At 40.5% G+C, this 13,351-nt stretch overlaps 1 protein-coding gene across 1 annotated transcript in view; it reads left to right on the top strand.

Moving 5' to 3' along the window:
* The window catches only part of CHAT (choline O-acetyltransferase), a 31,180-nt gene that overhangs the window by 7,581 nt on the left and 10,248 nt on the right, over positions 1-13,351 (top strand). Inside the window, exons 5-10 of the mRNA XM_031602570.2 lie at positions 2,455-2,635; positions 3,580-3,757; positions 10,137-10,306; positions 10,997-11,097; positions 11,282-11,410; positions 12,571-12,693. Coding sequence (XP_031458430.2) covers positions 2,455-2,635; positions 3,580-3,757; positions 10,137-10,306; positions 10,997-11,097; positions 11,282-11,410; positions 12,571-12,693 — 882 coding nt within the window. The remainder of the gene's footprint in view (positions 1-2,454; positions 2,636-3,579; positions 3,758-10,136; positions 10,307-10,996; positions 11,098-11,281; positions 11,411-12,570; positions 12,694-13,351) is intronic.

Below are 13,351 nucleotides of genomic sequence, written 5' to 3' on the forward strand. Positions count from 1 at the left end.
TGCCATACTTGCCACGTACTGTGCCTTCCGTTCAGAACATCAGCCCCCCTCATCACCCTCAAAATAAAAGAAATAACACATCTCCCCAGAAAAAAGGAAGCCTCATCACAGGCTGTTTGCTTCAGTATGTGACAAAAATTTACAAGTTCCATATTCTATTGATGCTTTCTGTGTATAAACACAGGATGAATATCCATTACATTTTAAGTCATGAGGTAGCTCACAACAGCAGAGAGAGCTTGTGACAACATGTTACGTTTTTCAACCTCACTTACTGTGTTCCAAGTTCACTGCCTTCTGAAGAGCAGAAGTAGTAGAGAACCAAGGACAGCAGACACTGCCCTGTAAGTGGAGAAAGGATCATTTTCCTGACTGGAAATATAACAGGCCAACATGATATTCTATAACCAATGCTTATTTAGATGAGGAAAACAAAATCCTTATCTAAACAACATAGTTCTTATCTTGTATGAATCAGAAAAAAGAAAAAGAAGGGGAAAGGGTTGCTTGATTTTTCACTTCAGAAGTCTGACAACTACTCAGAAAGAAGTATAATTATTTAAGATGTGGTTTTGTCCAAGATATGCAATGGAACCGCACAGACCGCTGCAGATGTGTGATGAGCTACTACTGCATATTAATGTACTTCATTGCATCTTTATATAACAGCGTCTGCGATAAGAAGCCACTTTGCTCAACCAAAGAACAATTTACATTCTTATTATTCAGGTCATACTACTCAAGAGCCAAAGACTCCTGCAATCAGATTTGCTTCCCATAGATCAATAATCATTTAAGTTCTCAGTAGAGTATCCCTCATGTTGTTAGTAGTGGTTGCTCACCAGCCCCTCTGTAAGATTATGAGGATACCATACTTGTAACATTTTTAGCTCCTTCTTGCTGTTAAGGACTTACACCAGTGAGTCTACTGCTAGCTTCCCTTGGGTCAACCTACACCTAGAAGCACACAATCCCAAACCCGGGTGTTTAGTTTTAACAGTGCAGATACTCTATGCAATTGCCAGGATAAAGTATTTCAAAGCAAGCCTAACTTGCTCCCATAAGATCTTAGACATCTCCTAAATCAGCATAAGGTTTTTCAGCCTCATCAGTCAATGTCAATAATCCCTTTCTTAACTGCTGCAAATGCAGATTGTCTAATCTAAATCTACCACACTAATTCATTATTTTTGAGCATCATAGATGCTTTTTAAAACTCTTCAGTACTCGTGCTCAATAATGTGTTAAATAGGAGATTTCTGCATTATACAAAATGTGGGAGAAGCAGAATACTATAAACCTGTTTTTCTGATGAGAAAAAAAAAACGTTAAGCAACTGTTCAAGAAAGTTAAGTGATACAGAGACTTCAACAGCCAGGAACTGAAATGCATATCCCTGGTTTAGAACTGCAAAAGTTCTAAAAAGGCTGTCAAACAAGATAAAATAGCATGAGATGTTACACTGCACTAGCTGCTTGACCAAAACCCTCCCCATGTGCTGCTTTCATAGAATTGTAGAATTATAGAATGGCCTGGGTTGAAAAGGACCACAGTCATCGTCTGGTTTTCAACCCCCTGCTGTGTCCAGAGCCACATCCAGCCTGGCCTTGAATGCTTTGCTCTGGTCCCCATCTGGCAGGCCTGAAGCTTTGTCTTCTTGCTGAGGGAAAACCTCTACACCACAATATCTTCTTCCCCCTGTGGTTTGTGCAGCCTCTCCTGAGTGGCAGCACCATTATTTCTTGATGCAGTGTCAGTGGAATATTTTACAATCCATAACCATAATTGTGATAACACTTTTTTTTTTTTCTTGCCACTAAAGAAGCCTTTTAGGAAGTGTGGTTTCCACATACTTTCCATTAAAAAGGGAATGGCTTTTCAGCATTTATTTCCCCACAGATGTGAGTAACGATTAGCGCATAAGTGAGGCTCTCTGGAAAACAGATGTGACCTCTGCATTGCCCCAGTCATTTCTATTCACCAGGTGTGGACCTGGGGGCTGAAGGTACACCTTCCTTCTCATGCTCAGTGCAGGGCTGCTGCCACTTGCACTGAATTTCATCAGTACTTTTACTTTTTAAGGTGCTACTATTTTCCAGCTGTTCTGTTGCTGCTGGCTTCTGTCTGGGCAAGTTTTTGGGTCCCTTCTTGGGAGGCTTCCATTGCAAAGCTGCTCCTGACCTGCTATTTTTTTTTTCCATTTGAACTAGATGATAATGCAACTGCCTAATGAATATGCATGAGACTGCCAGGAATGATGTATTTAACTTTGGTATAGGAATTCATCTATTTCCCTTATACTGTAATCTCGTTTTATTATTCAATTTGTGTTATACCTGATCTAATTGTAACAGAACAAAGGACAGATTAGATTTCTTTTCCTTTCTGTCTCTCTCTCTCCCCCCCTCTTCCCTCTTTTTCTCTGGCTTTGTTTTCCTCCTTCTCTCTCTCCAGCCATGCTTTACCTGTTGATTTTGCTCGTGGACAGCTGTCTGGTCAGCCTCTCTGTATGAAGCAATACTATGGACTCTTTTCTTCCTATCGTCTTCCAGGACATACCAAAGACACCCTTGTGGCCCAGAAAAGCTGTGTAATGCCAGAACCAGAGCACATCATTGTTGCTTGTAACAATCAGGTAAATGGGCGTTCTCTTTTAATACCTTTCTATATTTCTTACTTTCTTCAAATCCACTCAAGAAGAGCTTAATCTAATTACTGTTCAGAAACACGATTAGCGTGCTATGTATGAGCTCTCTTCTTACCAAAGACTCACTGTCAATATTTCCAAAAGATGCTTCTGCAGCACTTTTGTCCCACATTATGTTCCAAGCACAGCGATGCAGAAAAGAGGAATGTGGCAGAATTCATTTGCTTTCCCACTGAAACAAAAATGTTTATTAAACAGAGAAACAACCACAGAGGAAGAAAATCTTATTAGAATGCATTTGCTGGAAATGCTCTTCTTTTGACAGTCAAGTCTTGGCACACAATGCATGACATACATACCACTGCTCTTGCAGGGGGGACTAAGCTATGCCTGCAGAAGTTAGCAGAGGAGCAGGCAGAAATACTAAAGCATTAGAGTGAGTCTGCCCCAACCAGTAAATCCCCTCTGGCTGCAGAGTGCATTGCCTGGGCAGAGTACCATATAACTCAGCCAATGGATGGTGCTGGAGCATACTTTGCCTGCAGGCTCCCTTTGAATAAAGGGCTAGATCTTAGCAAGCCCCTTTCCCAGGAAGTCCTGTTCTTCACCTCAATCGGAAGTTCTCTAGGTTCATTTTAAACAAATAATATCATGCAAATTATTTACGTACTTTGTGGTTTTATCTCCTCAGGTGCTTTTTAGTTTATTCGTATAGCAAATGTTTTGAGTCCAGCACAATCGTGCAAGTCCCCTACAGCCACTGTTGTCAAAGCCTAGCAGTGCTGAGAAGTAATGTTTTTGTTCTCTGTAGTTCTCAGGCCTGGCTCTCCAGGCAGGACTTCAGCACATCAAGGACACCCAGAGAAGGCAAAATGTCAGACCAGTAATGGTCCAACTCATCTGTGACTGTTCTTCTGACTTCTTTTTTGCAGTTTTTTGTTTTGGATGTTGTCATTAATTTCCGTCGTCTCAGTGAGGGAGATCTTTTCACTCAGTTACGAAAGATAGCCAAAATGGCAGAGAATGAAGAGGAAATGCTGCCTCCAATTGGCTTGCTGACGACTGACGGAAGAACAGAGTGGGCAGAGGCCAGGACGATCCTTATGAAAGGTTAGCAGCAGCAATCCCAGCTTTCTCTTCTTCATCTTCTTGCTCCTCTTCCTCCTCATTGCCTTTCTTTGCTGGGAGTGAACCTTACAGCAAATGTAAGGCAGAATGGGCAGCCTCACTGAATTTTTCTGGCAGGAGGAATCTCAATACTTGTAATCATTCAGATGGACGTTACAAGGAAAGCAGCAGATACAGTTTGACCTTGTGGCTGTGTACTTTTAAGTGTTGCTCCATGTAAACAGCGCTCGCTTCATTCTCTGTTCTTCATCACATAAATTGCATTACATCTGATTTTGTGATTTGTCTCTTTCTTCATATCCATTATGTACCAATAGGAATGATGTACCCTCTTAGCTTTTGGCAACTCTTAGATATATTTTCTCTTTTGTAACAAGGGCATGTAAAACTTGAGCAATTGCTGAATCGAGCTGTGCACTATCTTTGGTCAGTGGAGAAAGATAGAAACTATCAAGACTCATTTACTCAAATCTTAAGTGAATATCTAAGAGAGGTGACAACAGCCATTTTCTGGGACTAGTTACCTCTCTCTTCCAACAATAGGCAACATTTAGCTGTCCTAGATGCTGGGCTTTGAAACATGAAAATAAACAATGGCATCAGTCACTTCTATTGCTTTGCACATTGTAAATTTCACCTTGAAGCCAAGTGACGTAAATGCTGTATTTTTGCTATTTTTCGTGACTTTGGTATTCATTTTTTGTATGAAAAATTTTAAACCTTTACCCCCAATTTAGCAATGCTGTTGGAAAGTTTTCTATTTCACCAATACCCTGGAATATGAGAGCTGCCAATATTCTTAAAATAGTTTTTTTAATCATCTCAAGAAGATCTTCCCTTTTCTTGTTCCCAGTTTCCTGTTCTTACAATGATGTTATCTATAGAACTATACACACCTACTCATAGATTAACAGTAGACATTACAGCTTAACAGTAGACACCAGATATAACAGTAATTCTTCTGTAAGGCTACAAAGCCTAGAAATAGTGAGAGGTTATTAAAATTCTCACTGATGAATGATACCAGAATACATAAACCAGAAGATTCTCTGCCTTTCCTAAAATCCACATGGGAAACACAGATCTTACATCCCGTAGTGAATGGTGAATGTCAGTTTGCATCATGGTAGCTTAAAGAAAGATAACAGAGAAAATATTATGACTTTTTTTTTTCCTAGTAAAATAACAAGCTCCCAACCCAGAGCAATTCACAGTGGAGGTCACTCCCTACGCACATGAATGTTAGCGCTGATGAATTCTGGTGCGTGTGCACTCACAATTAAGAAAGCTCAGAAATATTGCCTTGTTAGACAGTCGACTCAGAGGCAGCTTCTGTCTAATCTTTGTTAAAGCGATGAGACCCATTCTGTGAATAGGGAAATCAGATATTCAGAGCTGCAAAGTTTGACATAATTCATCAGAGCTAAAATCCATTTGTGTCCAAGAATCTCACCTCTTTGGATTGGCACTGGACATTATTCCTCCAAAATGCTTAGCAATAATTTGATTCTCCGAGATTCTCATTTTCTTTTGAGCCCATTAATTCTGCACAGCCAGGCTCTGTCTAACTGTTTAGCTGCTGTTGTTGTCAAACCCCCTGCTAGCAGAGCTCTCACTACCAGGAGTTCCACACTTCTCTGTTCGCCCGTTCAGCAAAAGGTCTGCTTGTTGTACTTCCCAAGTAATAAGCAGAATAAAAAGTCCAGCTTATCTGAAAGAAATATCCCAAAATGGCAGACATGGTGTGGTTAAGTCAACATCACAGGGGAGCTGCACAACAAGTAACTTGGAATGTTAGGCAAGGCTAGAAGAGGAACCTCCAAAAACACCAGCCCCCGTTGGTGCACTTCACCACATCTTACTCCTTGAAGAGCTGAAATAGTGCAGACATCATTCTGCTCCTACCACTGTATGTGCAAATTCAGATTTGTGTGCATTTTCCTAGCGGAGTCCAGCTCCTGATGACACATGAAAGCATTACCCAAGTAAAAGCCAGCCCCTCTATCTGCAAGCATTAGTGCATCTTCTGCCCTTAAAGATGATAGTCATAATTTTGAACAAACAGCATTAAAACTCAAAATTACCTCCTCTCTTTTCTTCTCCTACTGGATTCAGTATTTAAATGTTTTGATATGAGGATACTGTGAATTACGTAAAGGAAAAAACTGATTGTACGATTCAGAATTTTCTTCTAAACATTCTATCTAACCAGAGAAAATTTCCTCAGGGTCATAGCTTCTCTGAGATCACAAATGCTGACACATCATCAGTAGAGTGAATTAATGTGGAACTGAAGTCAGTGTCCAATTGCTTCACAAAATATTACGTATCCTAAAATCCTAAGTCACAGGGATTCATTCATGGCAGAAATGGGGAGTGGAGCTTGATGATCCTTGAGATCCCTTACAACTTAAACCATTCTTTGATTCAAGCTATTCTGTGAAATTCATTTCATGTATTTTTAAAGAAGGACAGAGGATTTCCAGTTAGTTGTGATCTCTCTAGAGATTGATTCATATTCTAATCAATAGATACATAAGATAGAATACCTAAGCTCTATTTTGGGTGGTTAAAAAGTAATCATCATTAAAGTTGTAACCACTGAATTCCACAGAAGTATTCCAATGAAGTATCACCAGCTTCAACAAGCCCATAGTCAGAGCCCTAGAAAATGAAAGCATTAAAAAAAAAAAAAAAAAAAAAAAAAGACAACCTTGCTTTCTTTAGATCATAAATACTTTCCCTTCATCACATGCCTGCTCATTTTGTTCTCGTGTCCATTTCCTGTTTCTAATTTCCACTCACTGCACACGTTGAGCCTGGGTAAAAAGACAACAGGCATCTTCCTTTTGCTTGTATAGCAAGGACACTCCACTCTTTCCATTTCACACCTACCATTTTATCTCTTTTTACTGCCTTGCACTCACATCAAATAACTCATCCTTTGATTACAATGTACTTCTAGCAAGACAATAAAATTACTAGTTGTTATAACAAATAACAGACTTGCAGTCGGTGAACTCAATTCTGTGAGTCAGTGAATTCAACAGAGTAAATCCAGTGCCAAAAAGAGTAGTGATTTTTCACCATTGTATTAATCCATGCTATTTTCTTTGTTACTTAGAGCTGAAAAGTTGTCTACACAGACAGTAATTCTGTGAGGCAATTCCACTGTGCAGAAAGCAAAACAAAATGAGATTTTTAAAAATATTGTTATTTGTTTTTCACTGTCTAAGCTTGTAATGTGGTATGGGTTTCATCTTCAGGCTTCTCTCTCCTCATATATATATATATATATATATATATATATATATCCTGTATATACTTAAATATACATAAATTTAAAACAGGGGAAAGGAAGATTCCTGTATTTTAATGAAAGCCCAAGTAAACACCTAATCATTTATTTTCAAGGTGCACTTTTAGGTAAAACAGTGAATACCTGCACTCTTGCAGCTAAATAATGTTTGCAATCCATCATCATCTTAAGGGGAAAAGAAAAAAGCAAAAACCAACAAAACTAGTGACACTCTTGCTGTGGTGTTTCTGGATTATTTGGCATTTGCCAAAATATTCATTTTAGTGATGAAGTAAACCAAATTAGTTAAGCAGCTGAAAAAAAACCAGGTTCTGCAGTAGTGAATATTACAGCACAATTGCAATGGTTCTGCCCTGGGCAAGGAAAGACAGGGTCATTCAGGAAGGAAGACTTGAACAGTAGTTTGCAGAGCTTATGAAGGGGACATATACATGGATCTGCATAGATCCATAAGCAGAGGATAGGTCTTCTAAGTGTGAAAATGTCCAAGGGGCAGCATACATTTTGCTCTGAAAGTAATGCCCCCTATTTATTTCCATAGAAACAATAACAAAGAGAACAATAATGCTATTTGATGGAGCAAATTCACAGCTACAAAACACTATTTTCACCGTAGTCACCAGCATTAGCTATGTATTTTTGCCAGAATGAACAAGAGCCTGCTCAAAAATCTGCATGGCCATCCAGGACTCATCTTTCACATCAGTTGCCACTGGTGAAACACACCAGCCCATGGCCTCACTGTGCTCATGTGCCCTGTTAGGTCCCTGTAAATGTTTAGAAAGCATCTATGAATGTCAATGACTGCCATCTTTTTCCACGTGGAGAAATTCAGTTCCACACCTTTGCTTCAGACACACTTCCACATCAGATGCCATTCTGTCAGAATGCCCCTCTGCTGCCATCTGTCACTCAGCAACAACAGATAAATGGAATATTGGTGGTAAGGTTCAACCTCTACTGCCATCCCACCAACATCTGCCTCTGGTGTCATGAGTCAATATAAAGGAGCAGGAGACATAACTTTTGGAACAGCCTTCCTAATGATGCCAGCAATTGTTGATTTACAAACACAGTGAGTGTTTTAACTGTGCTCAGACTGCAGAACAAACCCAAACTAACCTCCAAAGCAGAGGAAGTGAATTCATACAGCGATAGGGGCTGCTGTATTTTGCTACCACATCTGAATTTGATCCAGATCTTCTCTCTCTTTTTTTTTTTTTTTTTCTAAAATAAAAACCCCCAAACCACAACAAAGCAAAAGCTGGTTGGCCAAATCAGTTACGAGCATTAGAAAGAACCAAGGAAATGTCTCCCAGGGGTTCAGGTGTTACTCTGGTCCCTTCCAACTCAAGCTGTTCTATAATCTTTGGATTCAACTCCTTCTGAAATATTTATTTCACATCCCAAGTCATGGTTCTCGAGTTCTTGCACAGTTCATTGTCTGCTTTATGTAGTAATTTTGTCTGTGTTTGATCAGTTTTCTAAGCATGTTTTTTCTTGTAAGGACATCTTTTCACTACTTTTCTGCTTTTAACAGATCTGAATTTTATTCACTCTAATACTTAGAATCAAGCTACCCTGAAGTCATATGTCAGAAAAAGGGCTTTGTGTCTGTCAGTGAGGTGTGGGCAGCAGCCACAATGCAGTATCCATAAAGCCATCAGATAACAGAAAGCAAGACACTGATCAAATTGTGAGCAGTTTGTAAATCACCACCCAGACTTTCCTGTAAGTGCCAGTCCACAAATACCAGCAGCTAAGATACACAGAGCAACTTTCATTCATACACATCTTCTCAGCCTTTCCATTTGTGGACTCAGAGCATCAATGGATCAATTACTCTAAGCCAAGAAAGTGTCATATACTAAAAGAACTTTATGGCCAAGAGCACAGGGAGACGTATTATCCCTTATCAGTCTTCTGAATGCCTTTGAAGACAATTCACAGAAGCATCAGTGTTTTATGTGATGTAGGGAGACCACCAGCATCTGGTGCAGAAAGTTCAGGCTACACACGTGCTTCAGTTACAAAATCAGTTGTAACAACAGATATCATCTTTCCATAACCTATAAGAGGTCACAGCCCTCTTTTTCCTGCACAGCACTGTCTCTCTTATCTTTCCTTTTCTCACATTCGCGCTCTTTTCCACTATACTGCATCTGACCCTGGAGGATATTAAGCATGCATTTCTTTCCAGCTCCTCACTAACCAACATTACTCATTTCCAAAGGTACATTTTTTCTTGCTTTAGAACATGCTTTCCATATTTACAAAACCTAAAAATACATACACTTTGAAATTGCTCTACCCATAGAAGCAAGAGAGATAGGACAAGAAAAAGAAACAGAGGAAGTCAGAAAAGTAATATATTACTCAGAAGCACTCAAGTGATAGAGGGAAAGTAAAAGGTGGCAACATTTGATTTGAACAGTACTAAGACCAAAAATTAAATCTCACAGCCTTATTGATGGATGTTTCTTTTTCCACATGATAACAGCAACATACTCAATCCAGGATTATTTACTTTGCTACAATTAAAGATCAGTGACAGGAAACAGAAGAAGGTTTTAAATGCAACAACAGCATTCCCTACTATTCCTAGTCACGACAAAAGTTTTAAACATGAAAACAGCACAAAAACACCAGCATGGATCCTACTGCTCCATAGCAGAACAGTGTGGCAATAGCATGAACACTGAAATTCTCCAATTTGACAGAGAGGAAAGGTGCACTGTTAAATACAAATTAAGTAACTTTCCTTTGCTTACAGCAAATGAGAAATTCAGAAAACTAGAGGCAGAAAAAGAAAGTGAATATTATTGAATCACATGGAAGAGTCACAGAAACGAGTTAAAACATGAATGAACATCTTACTGGTGCAGCGCACAGTTTCCTTGCACTGAGGTTATACTCTGCTGATCAGAGCAGCAGAGTCAGGTCAGATCTTTAACACTGCTCAAGGCAGCAAGGTTCCTAGCCAGTCCTGTAGTCCTCACTAAGGTAAGAATATGTGAATATGTTTTGCTCTTTTATCCCTAGACTCCACTAATCGCGACTCTCTTGACATGATTGAACGATGTATATGCCTGGTGTGCCTGGACAGCCCAAGTGGGGTGGAACTCAACGACACAAACATGGCATTGCAACTGTTACACGGAGGAGGCTACCATAAAAACGGTGCCAATCGTTGGTATGACAAACCTATGCAGGTAAAAACCTTACACTACTATGATATTGCACATGGTGAAGATCTTCAGTCGTCCTTGTGGAAGGGAACGCTTTGAAGCACGTAGGGAAGAGCTGGAAGTGATGTCAGCATCCAGTAAGGCAGGGCTGGTGCAGAGAGCAGAGGGAGAGGGAAATGAGAGGGAAATGAAGGAAGGACCACAGAACAGGTAAAGAAGAAGGAGGGTAGCAAAGCAAGCTATGAGAAAGCTATCAAATAAGAACAAGCTTGCTCATTTGATGTGACATTTTTAATAAAATGTATCCCTAGGAGAACTCCTGGGTAAAAAGTTGCATTGCTCTCAAATAAAGCAGAACCCTAGGCTGTTGAGCTGGGGCTTGTTTTTTTTTTTTTTTTTGGTAGCTGGGGTTTTCTTTACCATAAAGCAGATGCTAACTCCAATTTCCAGATTCCGAGGGATTTTATGAAGTCCACATTTTTATGAGACTCAGTTCAAAAGAGCAGCATGAAAGGGATCCAGCACAATATCATTCACAGAACAAGGCAGTCTCGCACAATAAGCATCTGCAAGTCAAGGAAGTACCTGATGTGAGCAATAAGAAAACCACAGAAGAATGACATCACCACTTTTTAGGTTGCCTAAAAACTTCACCTTTTATGTTGCTGTTGATAACATACCCCCAGCATGATTTATTCACCACATGTCTTGCAGTTTGTGGTAGGAAGAGATGGAGTCTGTGGCACCGTGTGTGAACATTCCCCTTTCGATGGCATCGTACTGGTGCAGTGCACAGAACACCTGCTCAAGCACATGTGAGTCCCCTTTTAGTACAAGTACTGTTCTAGCTCTAGCCCTGGGAAGTTTCTGACAGCTGCAATTTCCCCTGGAGCAGAGAGCGACTAAGTCCTGCTAGTAAATTACCCACTAAAAAAGCCACATTTGACAAGCAGACTGTTACCGTGACCTTCATGCCATTTTTTCCTCACCTACTAATAGGAAAGAAAGCTCCAAGAAATTACTCCGAGCCGATTCAGTAAGCGAGCTTCCTGCTCCACGGAGATTAAGATGGAAATGCTCCCCTGAAATTCAGGCACACTTGGCATCATCAGCAGAAAAACTCCAAAGGTAGGACACATTCCTCACTTTTTTTCAGTAATGTCTGCAAGCTGGGAACTATCCAGCATGGTTTGTGCAAGAATGGTTTTTCTCTCCCTGCTCTTCTGCTCCTCCTCCTCCTCCTCCTCTTCCCTTATGTACCCAGCACAGGCACACATAGCATCTCCTTGCAGGATAGCACCCTTACAGGCTGGGGCTACTTCATGGTATTCTGGAATTGCACTACCATCATTCTCCTCTCATGTAAATATTAGGAAAGATAAACACCAAGGGGAAAAAAGAAAAAAAAAAAAGAAGAGTCCTGTTCACACAGGATGCAAATAGTACAGGTCCTCTATTTGTATGGGTGTATTTTATGGGTTTAACCTGACAAAACAGAGGCCAAGGAAATGGGAATATATACATGTGGGACAGTAGACTACAACTGATTTGAATAAGCGATTTGAATTCAATAATGTTATTTGTTTACATCCAACAAATACATGTGTTGCTCCTACAAAGGTTAGTTCTTCCGATGGTGTTTCCAAACTGTAAGAGATTTGCATGATCTGGGGCAGGGGAGAGAGGGCAAGGAGAGATTTTTTTTCAATTCTTTAGACCATAGGCCTGCGTGCTGAAATGGAGCCCTTGTAGAGAATTAACCTAGAGGAGCAGACATAAAATCACAGAGTCATAGAATGGCCTGGGTTGAAAAGGACCACGATGACCATCTGGTTTCAACCCCCTGCTGTGTGCAGGGTCGCCAGCCAGCAGACCAGGCTGCCCAGAGCCACATCCAGCATGGCCTTGAATGCCTGCAGGGATGGGGCATCCACAGCCTCCTTGGGCAACCTGTTCCAGTGCTTCACCACCCTCTGTGTGAAAAACTTCCTCCTAATATCTAACCTAAACCTCCCCATCATAGTTTAAAACCATTCAAAACATAAACAAAAGGACTTGAGCACCACAGTTCACATTAAGGCTGCAGATTACAAGCCCAGTCTAGAACTCATATAAATAACTGTGACTACTAGGAATAAGTTACCAAAGGCCAGGACTGCCTGCAGAGCAGGAGCCCTCTCACCTCTGTGGGTACAGCAGGAACTGTTCTCCATGCTTTAACTACATTGTGAAATGGAACACGAGAGTCTTGCATCTTCCCCCATTAACTGCCTCTGCATGTTTTCCAGGATAGTAAAAAATCTGGACTTTATTGCTTACAAGTTTGTGAACTATGGAAAGGAGTTTATTAAGAAACAGAAGACCAGCCCAGATGCCTACATTCAAGTAGCACTGCAGCTGGCGTTTTACAGGTAAGGTTGATTCAAACCATAAGAACAAGGGAACTTGCAGTTGTTTAATGCAGGGTGTCCACTATTTTCTCAGCAGCCAAAAAAATGCCTCCTGCATGGAAATGAATAATCTTGCCTAACAATGGTAGAACAGAAATTATCATGCAGTTCTGAGATGGAGTTCTCCTTTCTTTCATTCCATTTCATGCCCCCCATCCCTGTCACCCCACCTCTCCTTCAACATCCCCACAGTTGCCTTAGGCACAGAGAAAGAGGCGAGGAGATGTAGCAGGGATTGGCAGACAGAAGCAGGAATGCAGTCTAAGTCCCTGTGTTAGAACCACTCCCTTGCCATTGTGGGAGGCTTGGAAGGAAGTGTGGCAATAACTCATAGCTCACTGCATACGTATGCAAGGGGTTAAATGTCCACAGGAAAAAAAAAACACTACAACAGAATTTCAGACCAGAGTTCCTACATAAGGCAGTAACTACTTCTACTTCCTTCTCCAGAGGCATCCCAAGATTTGATAATATCCTCTAATTTCCATGGTATCATCAAAGTTAAAAGCTGCTTTCCACATTGTCAGAACAGCTAACGCGCCAGGCTAGAGATTGGTTGCATGGCTTCCTGCAGAACAGCCTATTACACAAATAATTATTTATCAAGTCAAATTAAATC

Source organism: Phasianus colchicus, chromosome 8, assembly GCF_987193195.1.
Source record: "Phasianus colchicus chromosome 8, bPhaCol1.hap1.1, whole genome shotgun sequence".
Lineage (NCBI taxonomy): Eukaryota > Metazoa > Chordata > Aves > Galliformes > Phasianidae > Phasianus > Phasianus colchicus.